This window comes from Hemicordylus capensis, chromosome 9 (genome assembly GCF_027244095.1).
Source record: "Hemicordylus capensis ecotype Gifberg chromosome 9, rHemCap1.1.pri, whole genome shotgun sequence".
Lineage (NCBI taxonomy): Eukaryota > Metazoa > Chordata > Lepidosauria > Squamata > Cordylidae > Hemicordylus > Hemicordylus capensis.
This window is the reverse complement of record NC_069665.1, coordinates 17968081-17988172: the sequence shown is the minus strand read 5'-3', so window position 1 is coordinate 17988172 and position 20092 is coordinate 17968081. Positions and strand designations below refer to the sequence as shown.

The window sequence follows — 20092 nt, the reverse complement described above, 5'->3', positions numbered from 1 at the left end:
CTACACTCAGTACAGATATGCGCAAATCCACTTGCCCGCTTGCCAATGGCGGGGGTCCAGAGTCATCTGCTGAGGTAGATACCAGCACCACAAAGATCCCCACCAGAGATCTCATTACACCGCCATTTTTGAGAGGGTAAGAAACAGCAGGAGAGGGATCCCACTGTTTCTTACTATCTCCACTTCCCAGCGTAAATGACAGAAGACCCGCTTCTTTCCAAAGAGAGCTGCCTGTGTGCCAGAAGAATCTGAGGGAGAAGAGGTGACTGGTGGCTAGTGAACCAAGCCTCAGTTTGCGGATCCCTGCTTACAGTTTTTCTTGAATGAAGATGGCAACAAAAGCAGCTCAGCTGGTTTCATTCTGCGTCATTTCCAGACAGAGAAGCAATGTCTCCTCAGGAATTGGCTGGAACATATTGTAGCAAATCTTTCCCCTGAGCGGGGAAAACTTTAATCAGATTATAAATGCTCCTGGCAGGTATAATCTGAGCTGGGAAGCTTGCAAAACATAAGCAGGACAAAACAATTAACTGGTCAGACCAAAAAGCTACCTGTCTCTCTTCCTCGGCCAATTTTGGAAAGAAACAAAAAGCAAAAGACTCTCTTTCCCCCACACAGGCCCTGAGCTTCTGAGAGGAAAGTTGGGGCACATATTTAAACCAACCAACAATGTAAAACAGCATACATCTATCTTCCATGAACAACTCCCTTACTAAGCACCGACAACTTGAAGTTGAATTCTGGATACTGTATCAGAATAAAATGAACAACATCTTTTGCACCGTCTATCTTTTCAACACGACATCAAAGTGAAATAAGAGGTTTGAGAATTGCAGCCGTCTCTCAACGATAAATGTGTCTCAGCAAGTCACCCAGCTAGTTAGAAACAAGTCTGTTCTACACAATTTGGAAGCTGCTAGCATTACAACACATAATAAAACTCAAAAATATTGGCTTGCTGCTTACCAGCCAAGGGGGTATGGGCTTCTTCAATGGCAGACTTCCAATCTTTAGACTCTAAGGTAATATAAAAGTTACACATGAATGTTTTTATATTCATTTGGTGTAATGAATATACATGTCCGGTGGCAACCCAGGAATAGGGATATGCAAGGAACCGGCAGGGGGGAGCTCAAGGGTGGAGGGTGGATAGCTTTAAGGGAGAGGGAGGGTGCTCTTACCCCTCCCCACCACGTTTCCCCCGCCGGCGCTGCACTTTAAAAGGTTTAAAAGGCAGCATACCTCCCTGCCACCCAGTTGCCTTGTCGGACCGGAAGTGACTGGTTGTGTGCGCATGTTGGGCACGTATGCATGGGCGCGTCTGATGTATGCGCCAGGTACTTCCAGTCACTTCTGGTCTGACGAGGCAACGGGGCAGCAGGGAGGTATGCTGCCACCCTGCCGGACTCTTTTGAAGTGCAGCACCGGCGGGGGAAACGTGGCAGGAGGCGTAAGAGCATCATCCCCCACACTTAAAAGGTATCCCCTCCACCTTCGAACCAGCCAAACCGGAAGTCTTTCAAACCTGTTCGGAGGTCTGTAGAAGGGCCTCCAAAAAGGATCATGCACATCCTTACCTAGGACTGGGCTTTCTCTGTGGCTGTCCCAGGGCTTTCGAATATGCTCCCTGCTGAAGTAAGAGCATCTCCTTCTCTGTTTGTTTTCAGGAAGACCCTCAAAATGCTCCTGTTTTTTCAGGCTTTTAATTAGGATTAAATTTTTAATAATTTTAACTGTTTTAATAACTGTTTTATGCTGTTTTTATTGTGTCATGTATTTTAATCTGTTCTGACTTCTAAATATTTTAAATTTTGTATACCACCTAGAGATTTACATATCAGGCGGTATAAAAATATGATAAATAAAATATAAATGTGATAAATAAATATTTCAATCCCCAACTTCCAGTGGCAGTGAATATACTATTATTATACCTATATATTTCTCTAAGGCATACCTGTCGTTAATCCCCTGTGTGGCAGCTCTCGCAAGAGTTTGCAAGCAAGCTGCCAGACAACCAGGTGGGTGGGGAGAAAATGACAGCAGCGGCAGTGGGTGGGAGAGACAGTAAAATGGCAGCGGGCGGGGAGGAGGGGCGAGGGGGGGGCAGACAGAAAAAACGGAGAGAAAACTTTTCTTTTCTTTTTTATCATAAAGAGAGAAGAGAGGCAACGGAGGCCAAAAGACAAGAGGAAAAAGTCAGAAAGGAGAGTAGAGCTAAGAAAAATGCTGAAGGATCGGAGAGATAAGGAAGCCTGCCTGGAGCTATGCAGGACTTAAAGAACTGGGCGGGGTCACCCTCCTCAGCCCGGGTCTTTCTTCAGCTAATTAGCATAAGTCCTGCCCCTGGAGCACGTGATGATGATAACCCACAGAGATGGCCTTGACCGCAACAACCGAGAAGGGAAGAGCATTCCCTGCCCCAAAAGGTCTCACAATGTCAAAAGAAAGAGCAGCCACTGGGAGGGATGCTATGTTGGGTTGAATAGAGGCAGTTGCTCTTTCCCTAATAAATATAAGAGTCGTTGCCTATTTAGAACATAAGAAAAGCCCTGCTAGATCAGGCTAAGGTCCAGCAACCTGCCTCATGTGGTAGCCAACCCAATGCACTTGGGAAGCCTGCAAGTGGGGACGAGAGGAAAACCGCCCACTCCTGGTGCCACATAGCACATGTTGTTCAAGGGCATGCCCCATCTAGTCCTGATGGAAATATACAGCTATTCAGGCTAGCTGCCACTGATATCCCCATCCTCCAGAAATATCCCTCTCTTAAAACCATCTAGATTGGTGGTCATCATCACATCTGGCAGCAGCAAATTCCATAGATTAACTATACACTAGCTGGGCCAAGCACAGAGCATCTGCACCTCTAGTTCGCTACAGCCTCTTTCTCCCCCCACCCCTACTTTTTTGCCCACCCGCCCCCACCTTCTTCTTCCCCCACCCATCCATCACTTTCTTCCCTGCCCGCCCGCCAGCTGCCTTCTTCTCTATCTACCACCTTCTTTGCCTGGCTGGCTGCCTCACCACCTCCTCCTGCCCGCCGGGCGCTGGCCGCCATCACTATTTTCTTCCCCTGTCCCTGTCACTATCTGGGCAGCTGCTGGCAAACTCTCTCAAGAGCTGCCATACATGGGATTAGCGAAGGGTACACCTAAGAGAAATATAGAGAGAGATTGTGTAAATATGTACTTCCTTTTTACTGCCCTGAATATTCAAGCATTTAGCTTCAACGGGTGACTCTGCATTCTAATATTATGAGATAGGTGTGGTTAGGCTCTATAGCAGGCTTACAAATTATCACTCTCCAATTTTTGCCTTGCAGAAAGTATACACTGCCCCACATGCAAGCAACAGCTGATCAAAAGCTACCCCTTTGCAGTTTATCTTTAGTCAAAGTCTAGGCTTTTATAAAGAGAAGAAATGCATCATGCATATTCAGTCCAGCAGCTGAATCATTTTCAGTCCCCAAGCCTGAACTGTCATGCTACTTTTATATGCCTGAAGCCTCCTGCTTTGCTTTATGCAGGGCTACCTTTTACACCTAACTGAGACCCTGCCATTGCCTGAGTCAACCTGATTATCGATGCGAGTCTGCTTTTCTGCTTTCCCCTGAAGCCGAGTCATTTGGAATCTTAAAGGTTAGCTTCTTGTTCTGTCTGTTCTCTGCGTTTTATAGGAGATGCAGCTATTAATTTCTTCTAGGAAAAACAATCTGAAGCACACAATTTGGAAGAAATTTCATCTCATGCTGGAAGCAAGTCTCACCATAGGGCTTCCTCCCAAGTAAGGGCTGAGGGCTGCAGTCCAGCACCCACGATCCTATCCACGTTTACCCAGAAATAAGTCTGTAGCTCTATGAACATATACCTGGGAATAAGTCCCACTGAACACAGCGGCTGAAATCCTGTGGAGGCACAGTGTGCAAACCACCTCTACAGATTTAGTAATGCAGAGTCCTGATGTGGGTGGGTATCAATCCCCCTTCCCCAAGAAACACTCCCTGTGACCCAGAAGTAGGTCCTGTAGCATCACATGACCCTCCAGAACCTATTTCTGGATCACAGGGAGAACTTCCAGGGTGAAAAGTTAGCAAAAATCATCTCCACGTCCACAGTGTGACTCTATGTGTGACTCTACTCTCCACATGCACAGTGTGACTCTACGTGTGACTCTACGTGGCCATACAAATGACCAGGGTGCATACGAAATGGCCTCCAATATGGCCACTGCCACGTCAGGAAGGGCTGGAATGGCCCGAAAATGGGCTGAAACAGTCCTTCGGAGAGCAGGGGGAGGGGGAACCGCTGGAGGACCCCCACCCCACCCCCAGCAGCACCCCTGGAGGCAGTGAATTTTTAATTTTTATTTCATTTTTTAAACTGTAGAACCCTCGAACCGGCTCAAATTCGAGCCGAGCCGGGGGGGGGGGCGGGGTTCAAAGGACAAAACTAAACATTACAGGTTCGGTTCAAGTCTGGTTCAGTTGCAAACCAAACTGGGCAAATTGGTTTTGTGCACACCCCCAATCTACATATGTCAATTTGGGCAAAACTGGGTGGGAGATTCTGTGTCTTTGGCGGCCTTTTTGCAGGGAGGAAACAGATGACTGCTCCTTTGACATTACTTTAAAGTAAAAATACTCTATTTTTCTTCTTCTTAATCCAATCCCAAAGCAACTGTTGTTCTACCTATTCCTTTTCAGGGTATGAGATTAAAGCATTTTTAAAAACGTCTTTTTAAAAAACTTAACTTGGATGTGAGCAGTGGACTAGTAAAGATTGTTGTGGGCCGATAACTTTTGTGGATTTCTTTGCAATGCTCCCCTAGACAGCCTTTATGTTGCACTCATTTGAGATTAATTTGGTGCACCAGGCATGCACCTGCAACAATATGAACAATCCAAAAAGAGATATTTGCAGAGACATATGAAGACATATAGAATGATCTCTTGAATGCAATACAGTGGGCTGACATGACAAAAATAATTAGCAATTTGCAAGATGATCCTTTGCAAAACATTATTTTTCTTCTGTACATGGCTAAGTACACATTTCAAAGACTAACTGAAAACAAACCCATCAGCATGCCCATAATTGTTAGGCACACCCCAGTCTTCATGGCCATTTCAAATGTTATAACTTTCATTTACTCATGCCAACTTGAATACAAGCATTGCTTGTACCAGCAACTGTGAAGAAGGAAGTTGCACCAGGAGTGCTGCATACCAGACTTGCTGAAAGATTAATGGGTGGTCTTGCTGGTTATAACTGTGGCACCAAAAGCTAGATTAGTAAAATCCTAAACCCCATGTATAAGAGCTACATTTATGTATAAGAGCCATAGCTGAAGGAAAGAGGAACATAAACCTCCAATTTTTGTATCTTTGATAGGCACTGTCTTTGACATGCGTTGCTGTAACATCACCATAGGTGCCTGGTTGGTTTACTCTGTAGTGGAGAATAGCCCCGTTGTGCCCCTAGCCCTCTCTCCTTCTAAATCCTCACTTTGAAGTGTCAATAAAAGGCCTGATGGCCAAGGGGCCAGGAAAGAAAAGCTATAGTAGATTGACAACTAGTGCTTATCAATGAAGGCCGAAGACCAGGGTGAGAGGAGAATGACAACTCATCTGGAACTCCCCATACCATAAGCACGTATAGGATTTTTCTTAGTTTTAGCTAATTTTAGCTGAATTTGGATTATTGTTTTTAGTGTCCATTAGGAGTAGGTATAGTCTTTCTAAACAAATGTATTTTGTATAAGAAGTTGAACCGCATGCAATAGGACAAGCGTTCCCAACTTTAAGTCCCCATACAGCCATTGTGGCTGGGGATGTTGGGAGTTGTAGTCCAACATCACCTGGGAACACATACTTAGGACTCCTTGCAGTAGGACATATTTCCCGCTAAGGATGATAGTAAGTTCTTATTTTTCAACTGCAACAAATGGGAGGAGGGGATCTCAGAGAGAAACTCCAGAACACTACTCCCCCAACCCCCAGCAAGTATAAGAGAGAACAGTACCTCATTTGGTGAAATGGGTCTGTATTTAGCCTGATAGCGACTCAATTCTACATTTAAACGGTGAACAGTCATTTTCAAACTGTAATTTTCATCCACCAGTTCCTGGCCTTGTTGTCGTAACGAAAGCAATTCTGCAAGTTCCTCTGCATTAAAACAAAAAACACAACAGTACAATAATCTGCTGACTTTACAAAGATCTATTACAAAGTGCAATAGAAATTTAGAGTATATGATAAATAACTGCCCTCCAAGAAAGGTGTGAGAATTACATAACACCATTAATAACAGGCCTGCATAACCTGTCACTCACCTAATGCTGCCCACCAGTGAAGTCTGGCAGCCTACTAAAGGTAACGTGTGCTATCAAGTAGATTTCAACTCCTGGCGCCCACAGAGCCCTGTGGAATACTGTGTCCAGTTCTGGGCACCACTCTTTAAGAAGGACACTGACAAACTGGAATGGTTTCAGAGGAGGGCAACCAAGATGGCGATGGATCTGGAAACGAACTCCTATGAGGAATAGTTGCAGGAAGAACACTAAGGAGAGATTGGATAGCTGTCTTCATGTGTCTGAAGGGCATAGGAGAAGGAGCAGACTTGTTCTCTGTTGCTCTTGAAAGCAAGGCTAGAACCAATGGGTTGAAGTTACAAGGAAGCAGATTTAGGAGGGATTCCTTAACTGTAAGAGCTGTTCAACAGTGGAACAGTTTGCTTCATGAAGAGGTGGGTTCTCCTTTTGCAGAGATTTTCAAGCAGAAGCTGAACAGCACCTGCCAGGAATGTTTAGTAATCTCCTGCACTGAGCAGAATGTTGGATGGGAAGACCCTCAAGGTCCCTTCCAACCCTACAATTCTATGAATGAGAATTACATTCTTTTTCACACAAACACTATCAATTAATCTATTTTAATTTAGCTCCAACCTTCGCTACGTGAATCCTGTGCTGTTTCTTTAAACCGTCTGTTTTCGGTTTCCAGTTCCTTAACTTTCAACTGAAGTTCCTTCACGTGCTGCTTTGTCTCTTCAAGTTGTGAAAATAGGGTCCGATTTGCATCATCCAAATGCCAGTTTTCTTCTTGTAGTTTCTGGAACCTTTCTTTAGCAAGCTCCATCTGTACCTGCTTTCTACGGACTGCTGCATCTACCCAAGAAACAGAATGAAATGCTCCCTCATCAGTCACAAAATATGGTAGTGAAATCCAAAACAGATTGTGAGGAGCTCCAAAAGGATCTCTCCAGACTGAGTGAGTGGGCGACAAAATTTCAGATGTGGTTCATTGTAAGCAAGTGTAAAATGATGCATATTGGGGCAAAAAACCCCAACTTCACATACACGCTGATGGGGTCTGAGCTCTTGGCGACTGACCAGGAGAGAGATCTTTGGGTCGTGTTGGACTGCTAGTTGAAAGTATCATCATAATGTGCGGCAGCTGTGAAAAAGGCCAATTCCAGGCTAGGGACCATTAGGAAAGGGATTGAAAGTAAAACTGATAATATCATAATGCCCTTATACAAATCTATGGTGCAGACACATTTGGAGTACTGTGTAGAGTGCTGATCACCGAATCTCAAAAAGGACATTATAGAACTGGAGAAGGTGCAGAAGAGGGCAATTAAGATGGTTGGGGCCTAGAGCACCTAATCGCCTACTGAAACCCTTCCTTATGGTAAGGCTACAACAATTGGGTCTTTTTTGTTTAAGGAAAAAAGATGACTGAGGGGTGACATGATAGAGGTCTATAAAATTATGCATGGAGTGAAAAGTGAAAATGTTCTTCCTCTCACATAATCCTAGAACCAGGGGTCATACTATGAAACTGATTGCCAAGAAATTTAGAACTGAGAAAAGGAAGTACTTTTTCACACACAACACATAATTAACCTATGGAATTCTCTGCCACAAGATGTGGTGACCGCCACCAGCTTGGATGGCTTTAAGAAGGACTTAGATAAATTCATGGAGTCTATCAATGGCTACTAGTCTGAGGGCTCTAGGCCTTCTCCAGCCTCAGATGCATGATGCCTCTCAATTACAGTTGCAGGGGAGCAACAGCAGGGGAGAGGACATGCCCTGAGCTATGGACTTCCCAAAGGCATTTTGTGGGCCACTATGTGAAACAGGATGCTGAACTAGATAGGCCTTGGGCCTGATCCAGCAGGGCTGTTCTTATGAACTAAAAAGACTGCAAATGTGGTAGCCTTTCCTCATAAAGGAAGGATCTGACCCCTGATCATTTTGGTTGCTCTTCTTCTGCACCTCTCTTCAGCTCTACAATCTGCAGCAGCCATACCATAGATTTGTATAAAGGCAGTATAATACAAAAGGTTACATACCATCTGAATTTAATTATAAATATGATTACTGTTGACTTTGCACTCATGTTTTGTTTTTCTAATATGAACAATAATGGTTAGGAAAGGGATCACTAGGAAAGTGGTTGATAATATAACCATTAGTAATGTTAATATACAATACCCCAAATTACCAATTTACAATCATCAAGAATACCCAAGAATTAAGTACCTGGGGATGGTGGAAGCTTCTCACTCACTGAATGTTCAATTGCGAGCTTTTCTACCTAGCCAGGAAAACAAAATAAAATGATCTAATCGCCTGCTGAAGTCCTCTTTTGCTAAGAGGATCTCTGCAGCTTCTCCAAGAAGAACTTTTAATAAACCAAACATTTAAAATACGATTTTTGCAGTTACAAGTCCTATAACCATTTACAGAATGAGTGCTCTACTATAGTAAGGAGAAACAGACAAAGCATAAACACAAGATGTGCTTTTGTCAGCAAGCGAGGCCTGGGCTTTATGGCTCAGACATGAAGACTACCTTTAGGTGCACCAAGAGTTTGGGTGTGTTGAGAGGGATTCTTTATCTTGTGAGCAGCAGAACTCCAGGTCATGTTACAAATTACATGTGAAATTTCTGTTCATTCTCTGGAAAAATGGGCTTACTGGCCTGCCTTATAGGGTTGTTGTGAGACAGCTTGTCAAAAACACTGGCCAACATTCAGCACAGTGTAACTCAGTGTTAGAGACCTGCTGGGGATTGCTGTGCATGTGGAAGGCAACCCCAAAGGTACTGTGCAGTTGCATGCAAGATGTTTTAAGTATTTGTTTATTGTATTTATATACCACCCCATATAAAATCTCAGGGCAGTTTACAATTAAAGCCCAACAACAATTAAAACCTTATATCATACAAAACAAATGGAAACTAGTCTGCCCACACAGAGCATCTGTGCGCTTTTGGGGGCCGCTGTTCCCTCCTGCCCCACTCTCTCTTGTCCTCCCTTCTGCCCCACTCTCTCTGCCCCACATTCTCTTGCCCACCCTCCCCCTCCTTCCTGCCCCACTCTCTTGCCCCCTCTCCCCCTCCCCTCTCTCTTGCCCCCTCCCCCTCCTGCCCCACACTCTCTTGCCCTCCCTTCCCCCTCCCTCCTGCTCCCCTCTTTCTTGCCCCTGCCTGCCCCTCCCGCCCTTCTCCCCCTCCCTCCGTGGGCCAGCTACTCCCTCCTGCCCCACTCTCTCTTGCCCTCCCTCCTACCCCACACCTTCTTGCCCTCCCTCCCCTTCCCTCCTGCCCCACTCTCTCTTGCCCTCCCTCCCTCTGCCCCCTCCCTCCTGATCCCCCCTCCCTCCTGGTCCCTCTCTCTTGCCCTCCCTCCCCTTCCCTCCTGCCCCACTCTCTTGCCCTCCCTCGCCATCCCCTCCCTCCTGCTCCCCTCTCTCTTGCTCCCTGCCCTGCCCTCCCGCCCCTCTCCCCCTCCCTCCTGCTCTCTTTCTTGCCCCCTCCCCCTCCTGCCCCACACTCTCTTGCCCTCCCTCCTGCTCCACTCTCTGTCCTCCCTCCCCTTCCCCTCCTCTCCTCCTCCTCCCGCCGCACTGTGCAGATTACCTCAGTGGGTGGTGAACAGGGAACCTCCTCCCGGGAGGTGAAGTCCCACCACCTGTTTTCCTCCCACCCCGGCCTCCAAGAGGAGCCGGGGCTTTGCGCTGTTGCCTGTTTCCCACTCACCCCTCTCGCCGGCACCTACTCTGGCCGTCCTGCCACTGGCGCCACCTCCCACTCCCCGCAGCCAGGCCAGGCTGGGCTGCCGCCGCCTCCTTGTCCTTACCCGAGACAGCCTGACTTGGCAGGCCATCCTGGCAGCCAGCCAAGCCCGCCTCCTCAGGCCATTTTGCGGCCCGCCGCTACCGCCCATTTTTCTTGCCCGTAACTCTCGCCCTTTGGCGACGGAGCTCTCATAACGTGTCGCGAGAATTCCGCCGCCAAAACCAGGACACGCATGCCAGCTAAGAGAATTAAATATATAGATAATCATCAATAAAACTGTTACACATTATCAACTAAAAGCCTGATAAACTAGATGCGCTTTCCAGAGTTGCTTAAGAACAGCCAGAGATGGGAAGTTCTGATTTCATTTGAGAGCATGTTCCAAGGCCCTGGGGCAACCCTAGAGAATTCCTGATTTTGGATCGCCACCACAAGCTGGTGGTAACTGCAACTGGACCTCCCACAGTTATCTAAATAGGTGTCAGGGTTCATGAAGAAGGTGGTGCTCTCTGAAATACCCTGGGCCCAAGCTGTTCAGGACTTTATAGGGCACAACCAGGTCCAGGGACGGATATGTGGAAGGATATTAGACAATATGAGGAAAATTAGACAAAATAATGTGATTCCATAGAAGGACAGATATGTGGAAGGATATGCGCGTTCCACATATGCAGTGGGTCCCTAACGCAGACGTTACACTGTGTTGAATGCCAGTCACTATCATCATTAATTATAGTAAAAGGAAAGGAAAGTCAATTTTATCCATGCAAGCATTACTCAGCATCTGTACTGTATGCTATTAGTCTTTAAAACATGTCATGTACGCCAGTTATTTCCTTCTTGATAATCTTACCTGGAAATTAGCTTCAGAGCGTGCAATTTCTGTAAAATACAGGAAAGGTTAGTACTTAAAAAGTCTTTTAAGACGTCAGAGGCTTCAATGATAGGTTTTCTAATTTGCTACCTATTGTTCTTCTACTGCTGTTTGTTTTATCTGCTTTTTGCTTGTAATTAGCTATATTTTTTAAATTTGTAAGCTGCATTAAATATGATTTATCACAGAAAGGAAGGGTCTAAATACCTAAACAAAGAGCTTTGCTGGTTCAGACAAAGGGTCCTTCAAGTCTATCACTGCTTCTCACAATGTCCACCTAGACACTTTTGGAAAGCTCATAAGCAGGGCATGAAAGCAATAGCCCTCCCCAGTGTTATTCTCCACTAGCAACTGGTACTCAGAAGTTTACTGCTTCTGAACATGGAAGCTCTGCAAAACCACCATGATTTAATAGCCAATGGTAGACCTTTCCTTCACGAAGTAAGGCTTTTGATTTAAACTTGCTATGCCATTGCTTTGCAATGTGGTTAATTCTGTTGCAGAATGAAATGTGATGGATATATTCAGAACACCATTCTACATTTCAGATTTGAACCCCAGCTTGACTCTTGTGCCCAATTTCAAGGGACCAGAAAAAATCAACACCAAAATACTTCAGTCTCTTAAATGAGAGACTGGAAAGAAAGCTAATGAGCCCATTCAGGAAACAATTTCAAATCTGAAGTTCCAACTGCAGCTTGAACTCCCTTCAAGGGTACCAAGAAATATGTAAAATGAGTGGGAACAATGTAACCCCTGCTAGCTTGGCAAAGAGGCATCTTTTAATGTGGTGATTCTCTTTATTTAGCAGGTAGAGAGCAACTGGCCCTATACACCCCCAGCACAGTACCTCCAGTGACTGTTGCTGGTGTCTATCTTATGTTTCTTTTAAGATTATGAGCCCTTTGCGGAAAGGGATCCATCTTATTTATTTATTATTTCTCTGTGTAAACTGCCCTGAGCTATTTTTGGAAGGGCAGTATAGAAATTAAACAAACAAACAATGTATGTGTATACACAGTACAATCGGTGCCGATTTTGGAATGCAAATTACTTTTGGGGGAAACCCACTTAAAAAAAACAAACCCAAGGTGTCTCAGAGGATTTCATTACAGCGAAAAGTGACTTTTACCTTCCACTTGAACATTTGGATGAATGAGGCAAGTAGGTTCTTCTTCCTCATCATCAGAACTAGAAGATACTGGGAGATTTTCCTGCATAAAAATATTGCAGTACAAACTAAGTCCACAGGTCATCTCACGAACAGGCTGCATGCTTGTGTACATGATCAGATTTAGCTTACTGAAACGACTAGCCAAAGGCACATCATTCTGATAGACAGAGGTATGTATGCTGGGGTATGAGCTGCTTCTCTCTCTCTCTCTCTCTCTCTCTCTCTCTCTCAGTTCAGCCTATTCCCCATTATATCTGCTGCTCCCCCCACCATCATCTAATCCCACTTGCACTCTTCACTTTCTTCTCTTCCTCATCTACCTGTATGCAGGAGATTTTTCTCACTTTCACCCGTGCCAGCTTCTTTCTTGTCCCTCATTCACTGCCCTGATAATCTAGGAAGTGCCACTTGAATTGCCTAAAAGAGGCAGCCTGGCAAACACCACTGGCTTGACTGCAACCAACTGCATGGGGAGGAGATCTGGTATTGTGGTAGCAAGCATGAATTGCTGCCTTTGCTAAGCAAGGTCTGCCTTGGTTTGCATCTGGATGGGTGACTACGTGTGAGCGCTGAAAAATATTTCTCTTAGCGAACGGGGCCCTAGCTCAGTGGTAGAGCATGAGCTTGCATGTAGAAGGTTCCAGGTTCTAGCATCTCCAGGTAGGGCTGGGAAAGACTCCTGCCTGAAACCCTGGAGAGTCGCTGCCAGTCAGAGTAGACAGTACTGAGCTAGATAGATCAAGGGTCTGACTCAGTATAAGGCAGCTTCCTGCTTGGCTCCTCTCCTCCCAGAACTGTCTCCTGCAGCAGACACAGCAAATACATGGAACACCTTCCTTATGAGGCCAGGCTACCGCATCTGGGGCTCTTTATCTTGGAAAAAAGGCAACTACGGGGAGACATGATCAAGGTGTATAAAATTATGCATGGAGTGGAGAGAGTGGACAGAGATAAGTTTTTCACCCTCTCTCACATACCTCTTGATTGTGGGCTCCCCAGAGGCATCTGGTGGGCCACTGTGTGAAACAGGATGCTGGACTAGATGGGCCTTGAGTGTGATCCAGCTGGGCTGTTCTTAAGTACATTTGCTTATTTTCCTCTTCCCTCCCTGTCCCTTTTGTACTGTGTCCAGCCATCATTTAAAAATGTGAACCACTCTGAATGAATTGGCAGGAAGGTTGTAAATAAAAAGCAAGTTCCCTGTGCAACTTGCACTGCCTAGAGTTTCATAGGTAGTGCTTCCAAGTGAGATTTGCACACAGGAACACAGTGACTCCTGGTTCCAGTGTTGTGAGAAAGGGAGAGAGAAAATTTCTCACTGCCTACTCCCTCAACTCCATGCATAAGTTTTATACACTTCTATCATGTCTCCCCATAGTCTCCTCTTTTCCAAACTAAAGAGCCCCAGATGCTTTAGCCTTCCCTCATAAGGAAAGTGCTCCAGGCCCCTGATCATCTTGGTTGCCCTCTTCTGCACCTTTCCCAGTTCTACAATGTCCTTTCAGAAAATCACTTCTTTTGCAAGGGGGAAAGGGGAATGACTCTTCAAAGCCAGCGCTTATATTCATTTAAAAAAAACCCAACAACTTCTTGAGTAACCAGGGATATCTTTTTAGCTGATCAAGAGGTTTTTGATCAATTACTCTGATTAATCAGATGAACTTTGCAGACCTAATCCAGGAGATATACAGTCCTCTTGGATTGAAGTATATTAGTTCAGAATCAAGGCAAAGAGCTTCAATACTCTCCAATGTAATAACACAGGAGCACAGGAAGCTGCCTTATGCCGAGTCAGGTCCATCTAGCTCAGTACTGTCTACATGAACTGGTGGCAGCTCTCCAAGGTTTTGCAGGAGTCTCTCTGCCTGGAAATATCAGAGAGTGAACCTGGGACATTCTGCGTGCAAAGCAGATGTTTTTCCATCGAGCTATGGCCCCATCCCGTAAGGGAAAGATTGTATAATGCTCACATGTAGTATCCCACCCAAATGTAAACCAAAGCAGATTCTGCTTAGCAAAGGGGACTATTCCAACTCACTACCACAAGACCAGCAAACTTCCTTGCACATAAGCAGCATCAGGAAGAAAGGCAAGCTAGAACTGCTTTTCCTGGCATATCAGCTTTCTATATTTAATGACACATTCCATCATGCAATCCTCTACCTAGGTACAGACCTAGCATGAATCACACTCCTATTCTGAGCATGCCATTCACCTTTTAGCCTGAAGTCCTGAACTTTATGCAGAAGCGTTCTTCTTCACTTGGGCGAGACTAATGCATCATGAAGGATTTCAGAACTGTTGGCCTTGCTGCTTTTCTCTGCCTCACCTAAGGATATTTTCTGCCTCTTTACACAGACACATCTTATTGCTGGTTTCTTCTCCCCTATTTCCCCTCCAACGCTTTGCTGTCTACTAAATTTATAATTTCATTTGGGACAGGGCTCTAAACTACTGTGATGATAGACTGTTAAGGTGCCTGCTCCCTCAGATGCAAACAACACAAATTGACACCACACACACACACACACACACACACACACACAGACACACACACAGACACATCAGCTGGACTGAAAAGCTAGAGACTCTTGTCAGTAAAGTGCTTTATGAATCATAAAGTCTGTCTAGACTCATCACTACAGAGTCACAGTTTTTGGAGAAACAATATTGCCAGGCTATTTTCAAAAACAGCTTTAACAACTGAGTCAATCAGTGAGAACCGAGCAGGTATTTCAGCCACTTTTACTACAGAGTTAATAATTTACTGGTGCTTGGAGTCCCAGTATGATGCCCAGCCTGCTCATATACACTTTTCCTACAGCTGTCCTCTCAAAATAATTTGTGAACGATTAAGGAACAATTCTCAGCTTCTTTTGCTAGTGTTTGTATAAAGATTCTTTTCAGACATCACAACAGTTATCACTTGCACGATCAATAGCATAAAACTATTTATGATTTGAGTTTCCACATGTACACAGGCAAATGGCTTGGAACTTGTCTGCTTCAATTTTAAGTTTTAGTTGTCCATTTCAGCTTTCTATCCTCTTAGCACTCAGAAATGAACTTATAAGTCTGTCTGCATTATGAAGCAACCTCTAGAGCAGAGACAGGCAACCTTGGCTTTCTAGCTGTTGCTGCACTACAACTATCATCTAATACAATTTACGGTGGTGGCTGTAACTATGGTTCACCAATTTATAAATTAGGCCAAACTATAGTTTGCAAGCCTGGGTCAAACCATGGTTTCTAATTCACCAGCTGACTGCAAATCATAAGTTGTCCATTCATAATCACATTAAACCATACTTAAGCTTCCTTAACCATGGTTAGGCATGATGTCTCAACGGAAGCCAAGGTACATTATAGTTTGTACCTTTAATTGCTGCATGAGATCAGCATGGTATCAGAATCAACAGGAAACGTGATCAATTATGCTGAGACACCACTCAAATCTTGATTACCATTTTATTTGTAAGCACAATACATGGGGAGGTTTTTGTTACTGACAAATGGCAAGTGGGCCCACAAAGTGAGCAAGAATTTAAAGAAAGTTGATTTCTCAGTTTTCTAGTAATTATCAAAGCTGTGTGTTGGCTAGCCTAATGTGCAAGTCTACAGGTTTTCTGTCTGTAGCTTCCAGTTATCTAATATTTTCAGCTAGCGGTCATGTATTGTTGATAGCCACAAAGAGTCTAAAAACGTCTTCCATTTGCATGATAATCTGGCTTTATTTTAAACTTGGTTTTTAAAATATTTTTATCATGTAAAAAAAGCTATAGAAACAGCACCCCCAAATGGTCACAACTATAACCCATTCTAATTGATACATCCCCAAGAGCTTTCCCAGATAGCAGGCTTTGCTGAGAGTTTGAAGTTGCCCTAAAAAACTGATGCAAAAAGTGTTGGGTTTTTTACCCTGGATATAAATTGGGCTACAGTCTAACACACAATGAAAAACCCAAATTGTGTGTGAAATTGTGTCCCTTGATAGATCGCAGGGACTTTGGGGTAAATTTGGCTGATATGTAAATGCACACCTCCATTCCGGAGGAGATATAAACTAAAAGCCGGGTGTGAAAAACTTTCAAGAGACAGACGTTTCAAGCACCAAGATAAACAGTTAGGATTAGATGCCATTACTATGGGTGGTATTTTATTCTGTTTTCACAATGAAGATACAGGGACAATCTAGGATCATGTAAAGTGTAGAGGACAACCACACTGCATTCAGATGCACCTGTAACAATGAAGTCCCAGATAATAACTTAATTTCAGATACAACAACAGAAATATGATGCTTATTATTTGCATTCAGATAGCTGGCAAACACACTTACATGAAAGCTCACCTGTTTAATTTTCTGTGGAACAGCATACAAAGCTTCACTGCTAGTACTTTCTTTTTTATCTATAACCTGGCAGTTTGGACTTGGTTCTTTTTCTATGTCTGAAGGACATGTATCAATATCTTCATCCTCATAACTGCCAGATACTTCAAAAGACTGCACAACACTTCTTTCATCACCGTCACCCTTCCAATTGGGGCTGTGTGTGGAAAACACATACAAAAACAAGCCACACGTTACTTTCACTTCTTCCAAATAATAGATTTTAGCAACCCAAGAAGCTCTAAAAACCAAAAAGGGGGAATATATAGGGTCGTTTTCATGCTAAACATTTTCTTGTCTAGTGGATGCCTTGCTAAAAACAGTTTGGTTGAGTTAAGTCCACAAGATGGTTATATATAACAGTATTGCAATATAAGTAAGAGCCAACCTATGCAAAGACCAAAAATACAAATTAAAAGTCTGGCTAAACAGTCAGGCCTTTAATAGGCATTATAAAGCAGCCAGGTTGGAAACAAAACAAATCTTACAGGACAAGTAGTTCTACATTCTGGGATCACCACAGAGAAGAACCTCTCCCACATCACTGCCAGTTCAACTTCTAAAGGCAGTGGAACATGCAGAAGCCCCTCCCTGGTCAACCTTAATGAACGGACAGACTCTTATGGGAAGAGATACTCCTTTAGGTAACTTACCGTAGTCCCAAGCCATTTAGGGCTTTAAAGTTAATCAGCAACGCTGGTTTAACAGAGCGACATGCTCCTGGAAACTAGTCACAGTCAACACTCACACAGTTCAGTTTTCCAAACAAAGACAGCATACAGCAAATTGCAGGGCACAAGATGAGGTGCAACGAAGGCAAGCATGACTATGGCCAAGTCCACCTCCTCCAGAAGTGAATGCAGCTGGAGCACCAGCCTAAGCTGGGCAAAAACTATTTAATCAAGATAAGATTCAAAAATCAAATCAAAGGCATTACCTGAACTCTGAAAATCGATTCACAAAACCGACTAACTGGGCAAAGAGGCACCTTTTTAAACATCAACTCTTATACATTTAGCAGGAGCACAGCAACTGTCCCTATTCTGTCCAGCATAGTATCCCACCAGTGGCTGTTGCTCGTTTGTCCCTTATTATGCTTTTCAGACTGGGAATCATTTTCCTGCTCCTTCTGCTATGTAAATGGCTTTGAGCAAAACCACTTTTTGATGAAAAGCAAAATATAGATGTTACTAACCACAACAAGGTGCATACCTTCACAGAGGATAGACCCAGTCACTTTTAAATCCATATCAGTAATCTAGGACAGGGATTCTCAACGTTGGGTCCCCAGATGTTATTGGACTTCAGCTCCCATAATCCCCAGCTCCAGTGGCCTTTGGTTGGGGATTATGGGAATTGAAGTCCAAAAGCATCTGGGGACCCAAACGTTGAGAAACCCTGATCTAGGAGACATAGGAAGCTGCCCAATAGCAAGGCATTATACCACTGATCAGATATAAGCAGCTCAGGACTCTCTCTACTGACTGACAGCAGCTCTCCAAGATTTCAGAAACCAGATCTTTCCCAGCCCTGCTTGGCAATGCCACAGAGTGAACCTGGGACCTCCACATACAAAGTGAGTGCTCTTCCACTGAGCTATGACCCCATCCCAATGGACTGTTATTGTTATATAAATATTCTTACAACACTTTTCAACAACAACAAAAAGGACATGCCAAAACACATAGCACACCTTACCCCATTCGTAACTCAGTGATCGTGGCATATGGCTCGATACAGCCTTCTTGATCCTGTAAGCAGCTGGCATCACTTTCAGAAAGAGATCGCTGGCGAGGCTGAGGGATAGCAACGGTCCGCCCAGTTAGGGTTGTCACAAGAATAGCTGCTGCCAGGGCCGATCTAGACGGCAGAAAAAGAAAAAGAAAAATTCAATTCATGTACACCTCTTGCCAATGGCCCCAAGGCAGCTAACAGACAAAATCAATTTCAAAATTGAAAGCAGAAAATCTAAGTGACAAACCAAATAACAGACAGAAAGCATGGAAGCAGCAATGCTTTACAGCTACAGCATATATTCACAATAAAGCCCCCATCACCTATCAATAGCCTGGCAGAATAGGTAGGCCTATGAGCCTTTCTGAAGTCTGGCAGAGAAGGAATCATCCGCCCCTCTGTGGGAGGGACTGTCATGGGGGGGGGCACCACAGAAAAGGGCATGTTCCACATGCATATCAACTGAACCTCAGCAAGTGGCTTACAGGATGGCATGCCCCAAAAGGTTTTAATGAGCAAGCAAAGTCATGTGACAGCACATAGCCCTTAAGATACCCAGAGTTCAAAGCATATAGGAAGGGCCCTCTATGGCTTAGGTCCTTTCCTTGACCCAAAGGGGGATGGGGTTACAACAGATCACTGCAACCCAAAGGCAAGTCTGCTACAAGACACAGAAACCTGGGAGGGCAAATCTGGAGGAGATGTACACCTCCCACCTTGTCCAAGTTTCTGGAAAATTAAAAATGGAAGCCATCTCCAGGACTCTTTAAAAACAGCAACCACACCTTTATTCATCAGAAATTTAAACTGTAAAGGTCTATTTGAAAATTCAATGAGAACTGACTTGCACCCTAAAGTTAGTGTCAGGTCCAATGATCCAGTTGGTTCAGATGCACAGCAGGAAAACTATGGAAAACACATTTGTGGGACTCCATGGGTACCAAGCACTGACAAGCCTACCTTGTTGTTACCGTACACATAGATATAAGGAAATCCCACTTTAGGGTTGCAATTTTATTTTTTATTTTACATTTTATATCCCGCTCTTCCTCCAAGGAGCCCAGAGCGGTGTACTACATACTTAAGTTTCTCCTCACAACAACCCTGCGAAGTAGGTTAGGCTGAGAGAGAAGTGACTGGCCCAGAGTCACCCAGCAAGTATCATGGCTGAATGGGGATTTGAACTCGGGTCTCCCCAGTCCTATTTAATCTTAAACACACTTATTGGAGAGCAAATCCCACTGAACTCAGTGAGACTTACTTCTGAATTAAAATTCCTTTGGATTGTTCTGCATATCATGCTTTAATCTGAGGGATCTACAAGAACACCAAAGTTCTTGGGAAAGCTTTATTTATATAACATATTTCTTTACAGCCCCCAAACTCCCATCTCTGGGCAGTTTATAGTAAAACAGCGCAAATTAAAACAACTTTACCACTGGATTCTCTTGTCTGGATTATTTATACAAAAGAGATGCTGCTGAACTTGAGTGGGTTTTTCAAAAGGTTGAAAAGGGGAGATTGAAACACACACACACACATCCAGGATACTAAAAACCACCACCACCACCCTGTAAGAACACTGAATATTTTAAAAACCAAAAATAACATATAATGAATAATATATAATCATGAACTATCTGTGGCATTTGCCTTACCACTCAGATACTTTTAGTAACCCTGAGTGGACAATTTTAAATTAATACATAATATAGGCAAATGGGTAATGAATGACCACCACCAACAACCACCTTCACAACTGCAACCCTAACTATTGCGGTCATGTATGTGGCTTATGCAAAGCCTACAGTCAAGAGAGAAATATGCAATTTTC

At 44.1% G+C, this 20092-nt stretch overlaps 1 protein-coding gene across 12 annotated transcripts in view; it reads right to left on the bottom strand.

Annotated features, from left to right (window-relative positions):
* Window positions 1-20092, bottom strand: part of CEP89 (centrosomal protein 89) — a 76940-nt gene that overhangs the window by 50777 nt on the left and 6071 nt on the right. For all 12 annotated transcript variants that reach the window (XR_008311265.1, XR_008311266.1, XM_053271083.1 and 9 more), the window contains 8 exons: window positions 18223-18384; window positions 16486-16681; window positions 12093-12174; window positions 10940-10968; window positions 8548-8602; window positions 6946-7164; window positions 6024-6166; window positions 967-1017 (listed from right to left, as the gene is read on the bottom strand). Coding sequence is in view for 10 of the 12 variants with exons in the window: in XM_053271083.1 (XP_053127058.1) it covers window positions 967-1017; window positions 6024-6166; window positions 6946-7164; window positions 8548-8602; window positions 10940-10968; window positions 12093-12174; window positions 16486-16681; window positions 18223-18384 (937 nt within the window). In the remaining 2 variants the exon portion in view is untranslated. The remainder of the gene's footprint in view (window positions 1-966; window positions 1018-6023; window positions 6167-6945; window positions 7165-8547; window positions 8603-10939; window positions 10969-12092; window positions 12175-16485; window positions 16682-18222; window positions 18385-20092) is intronic.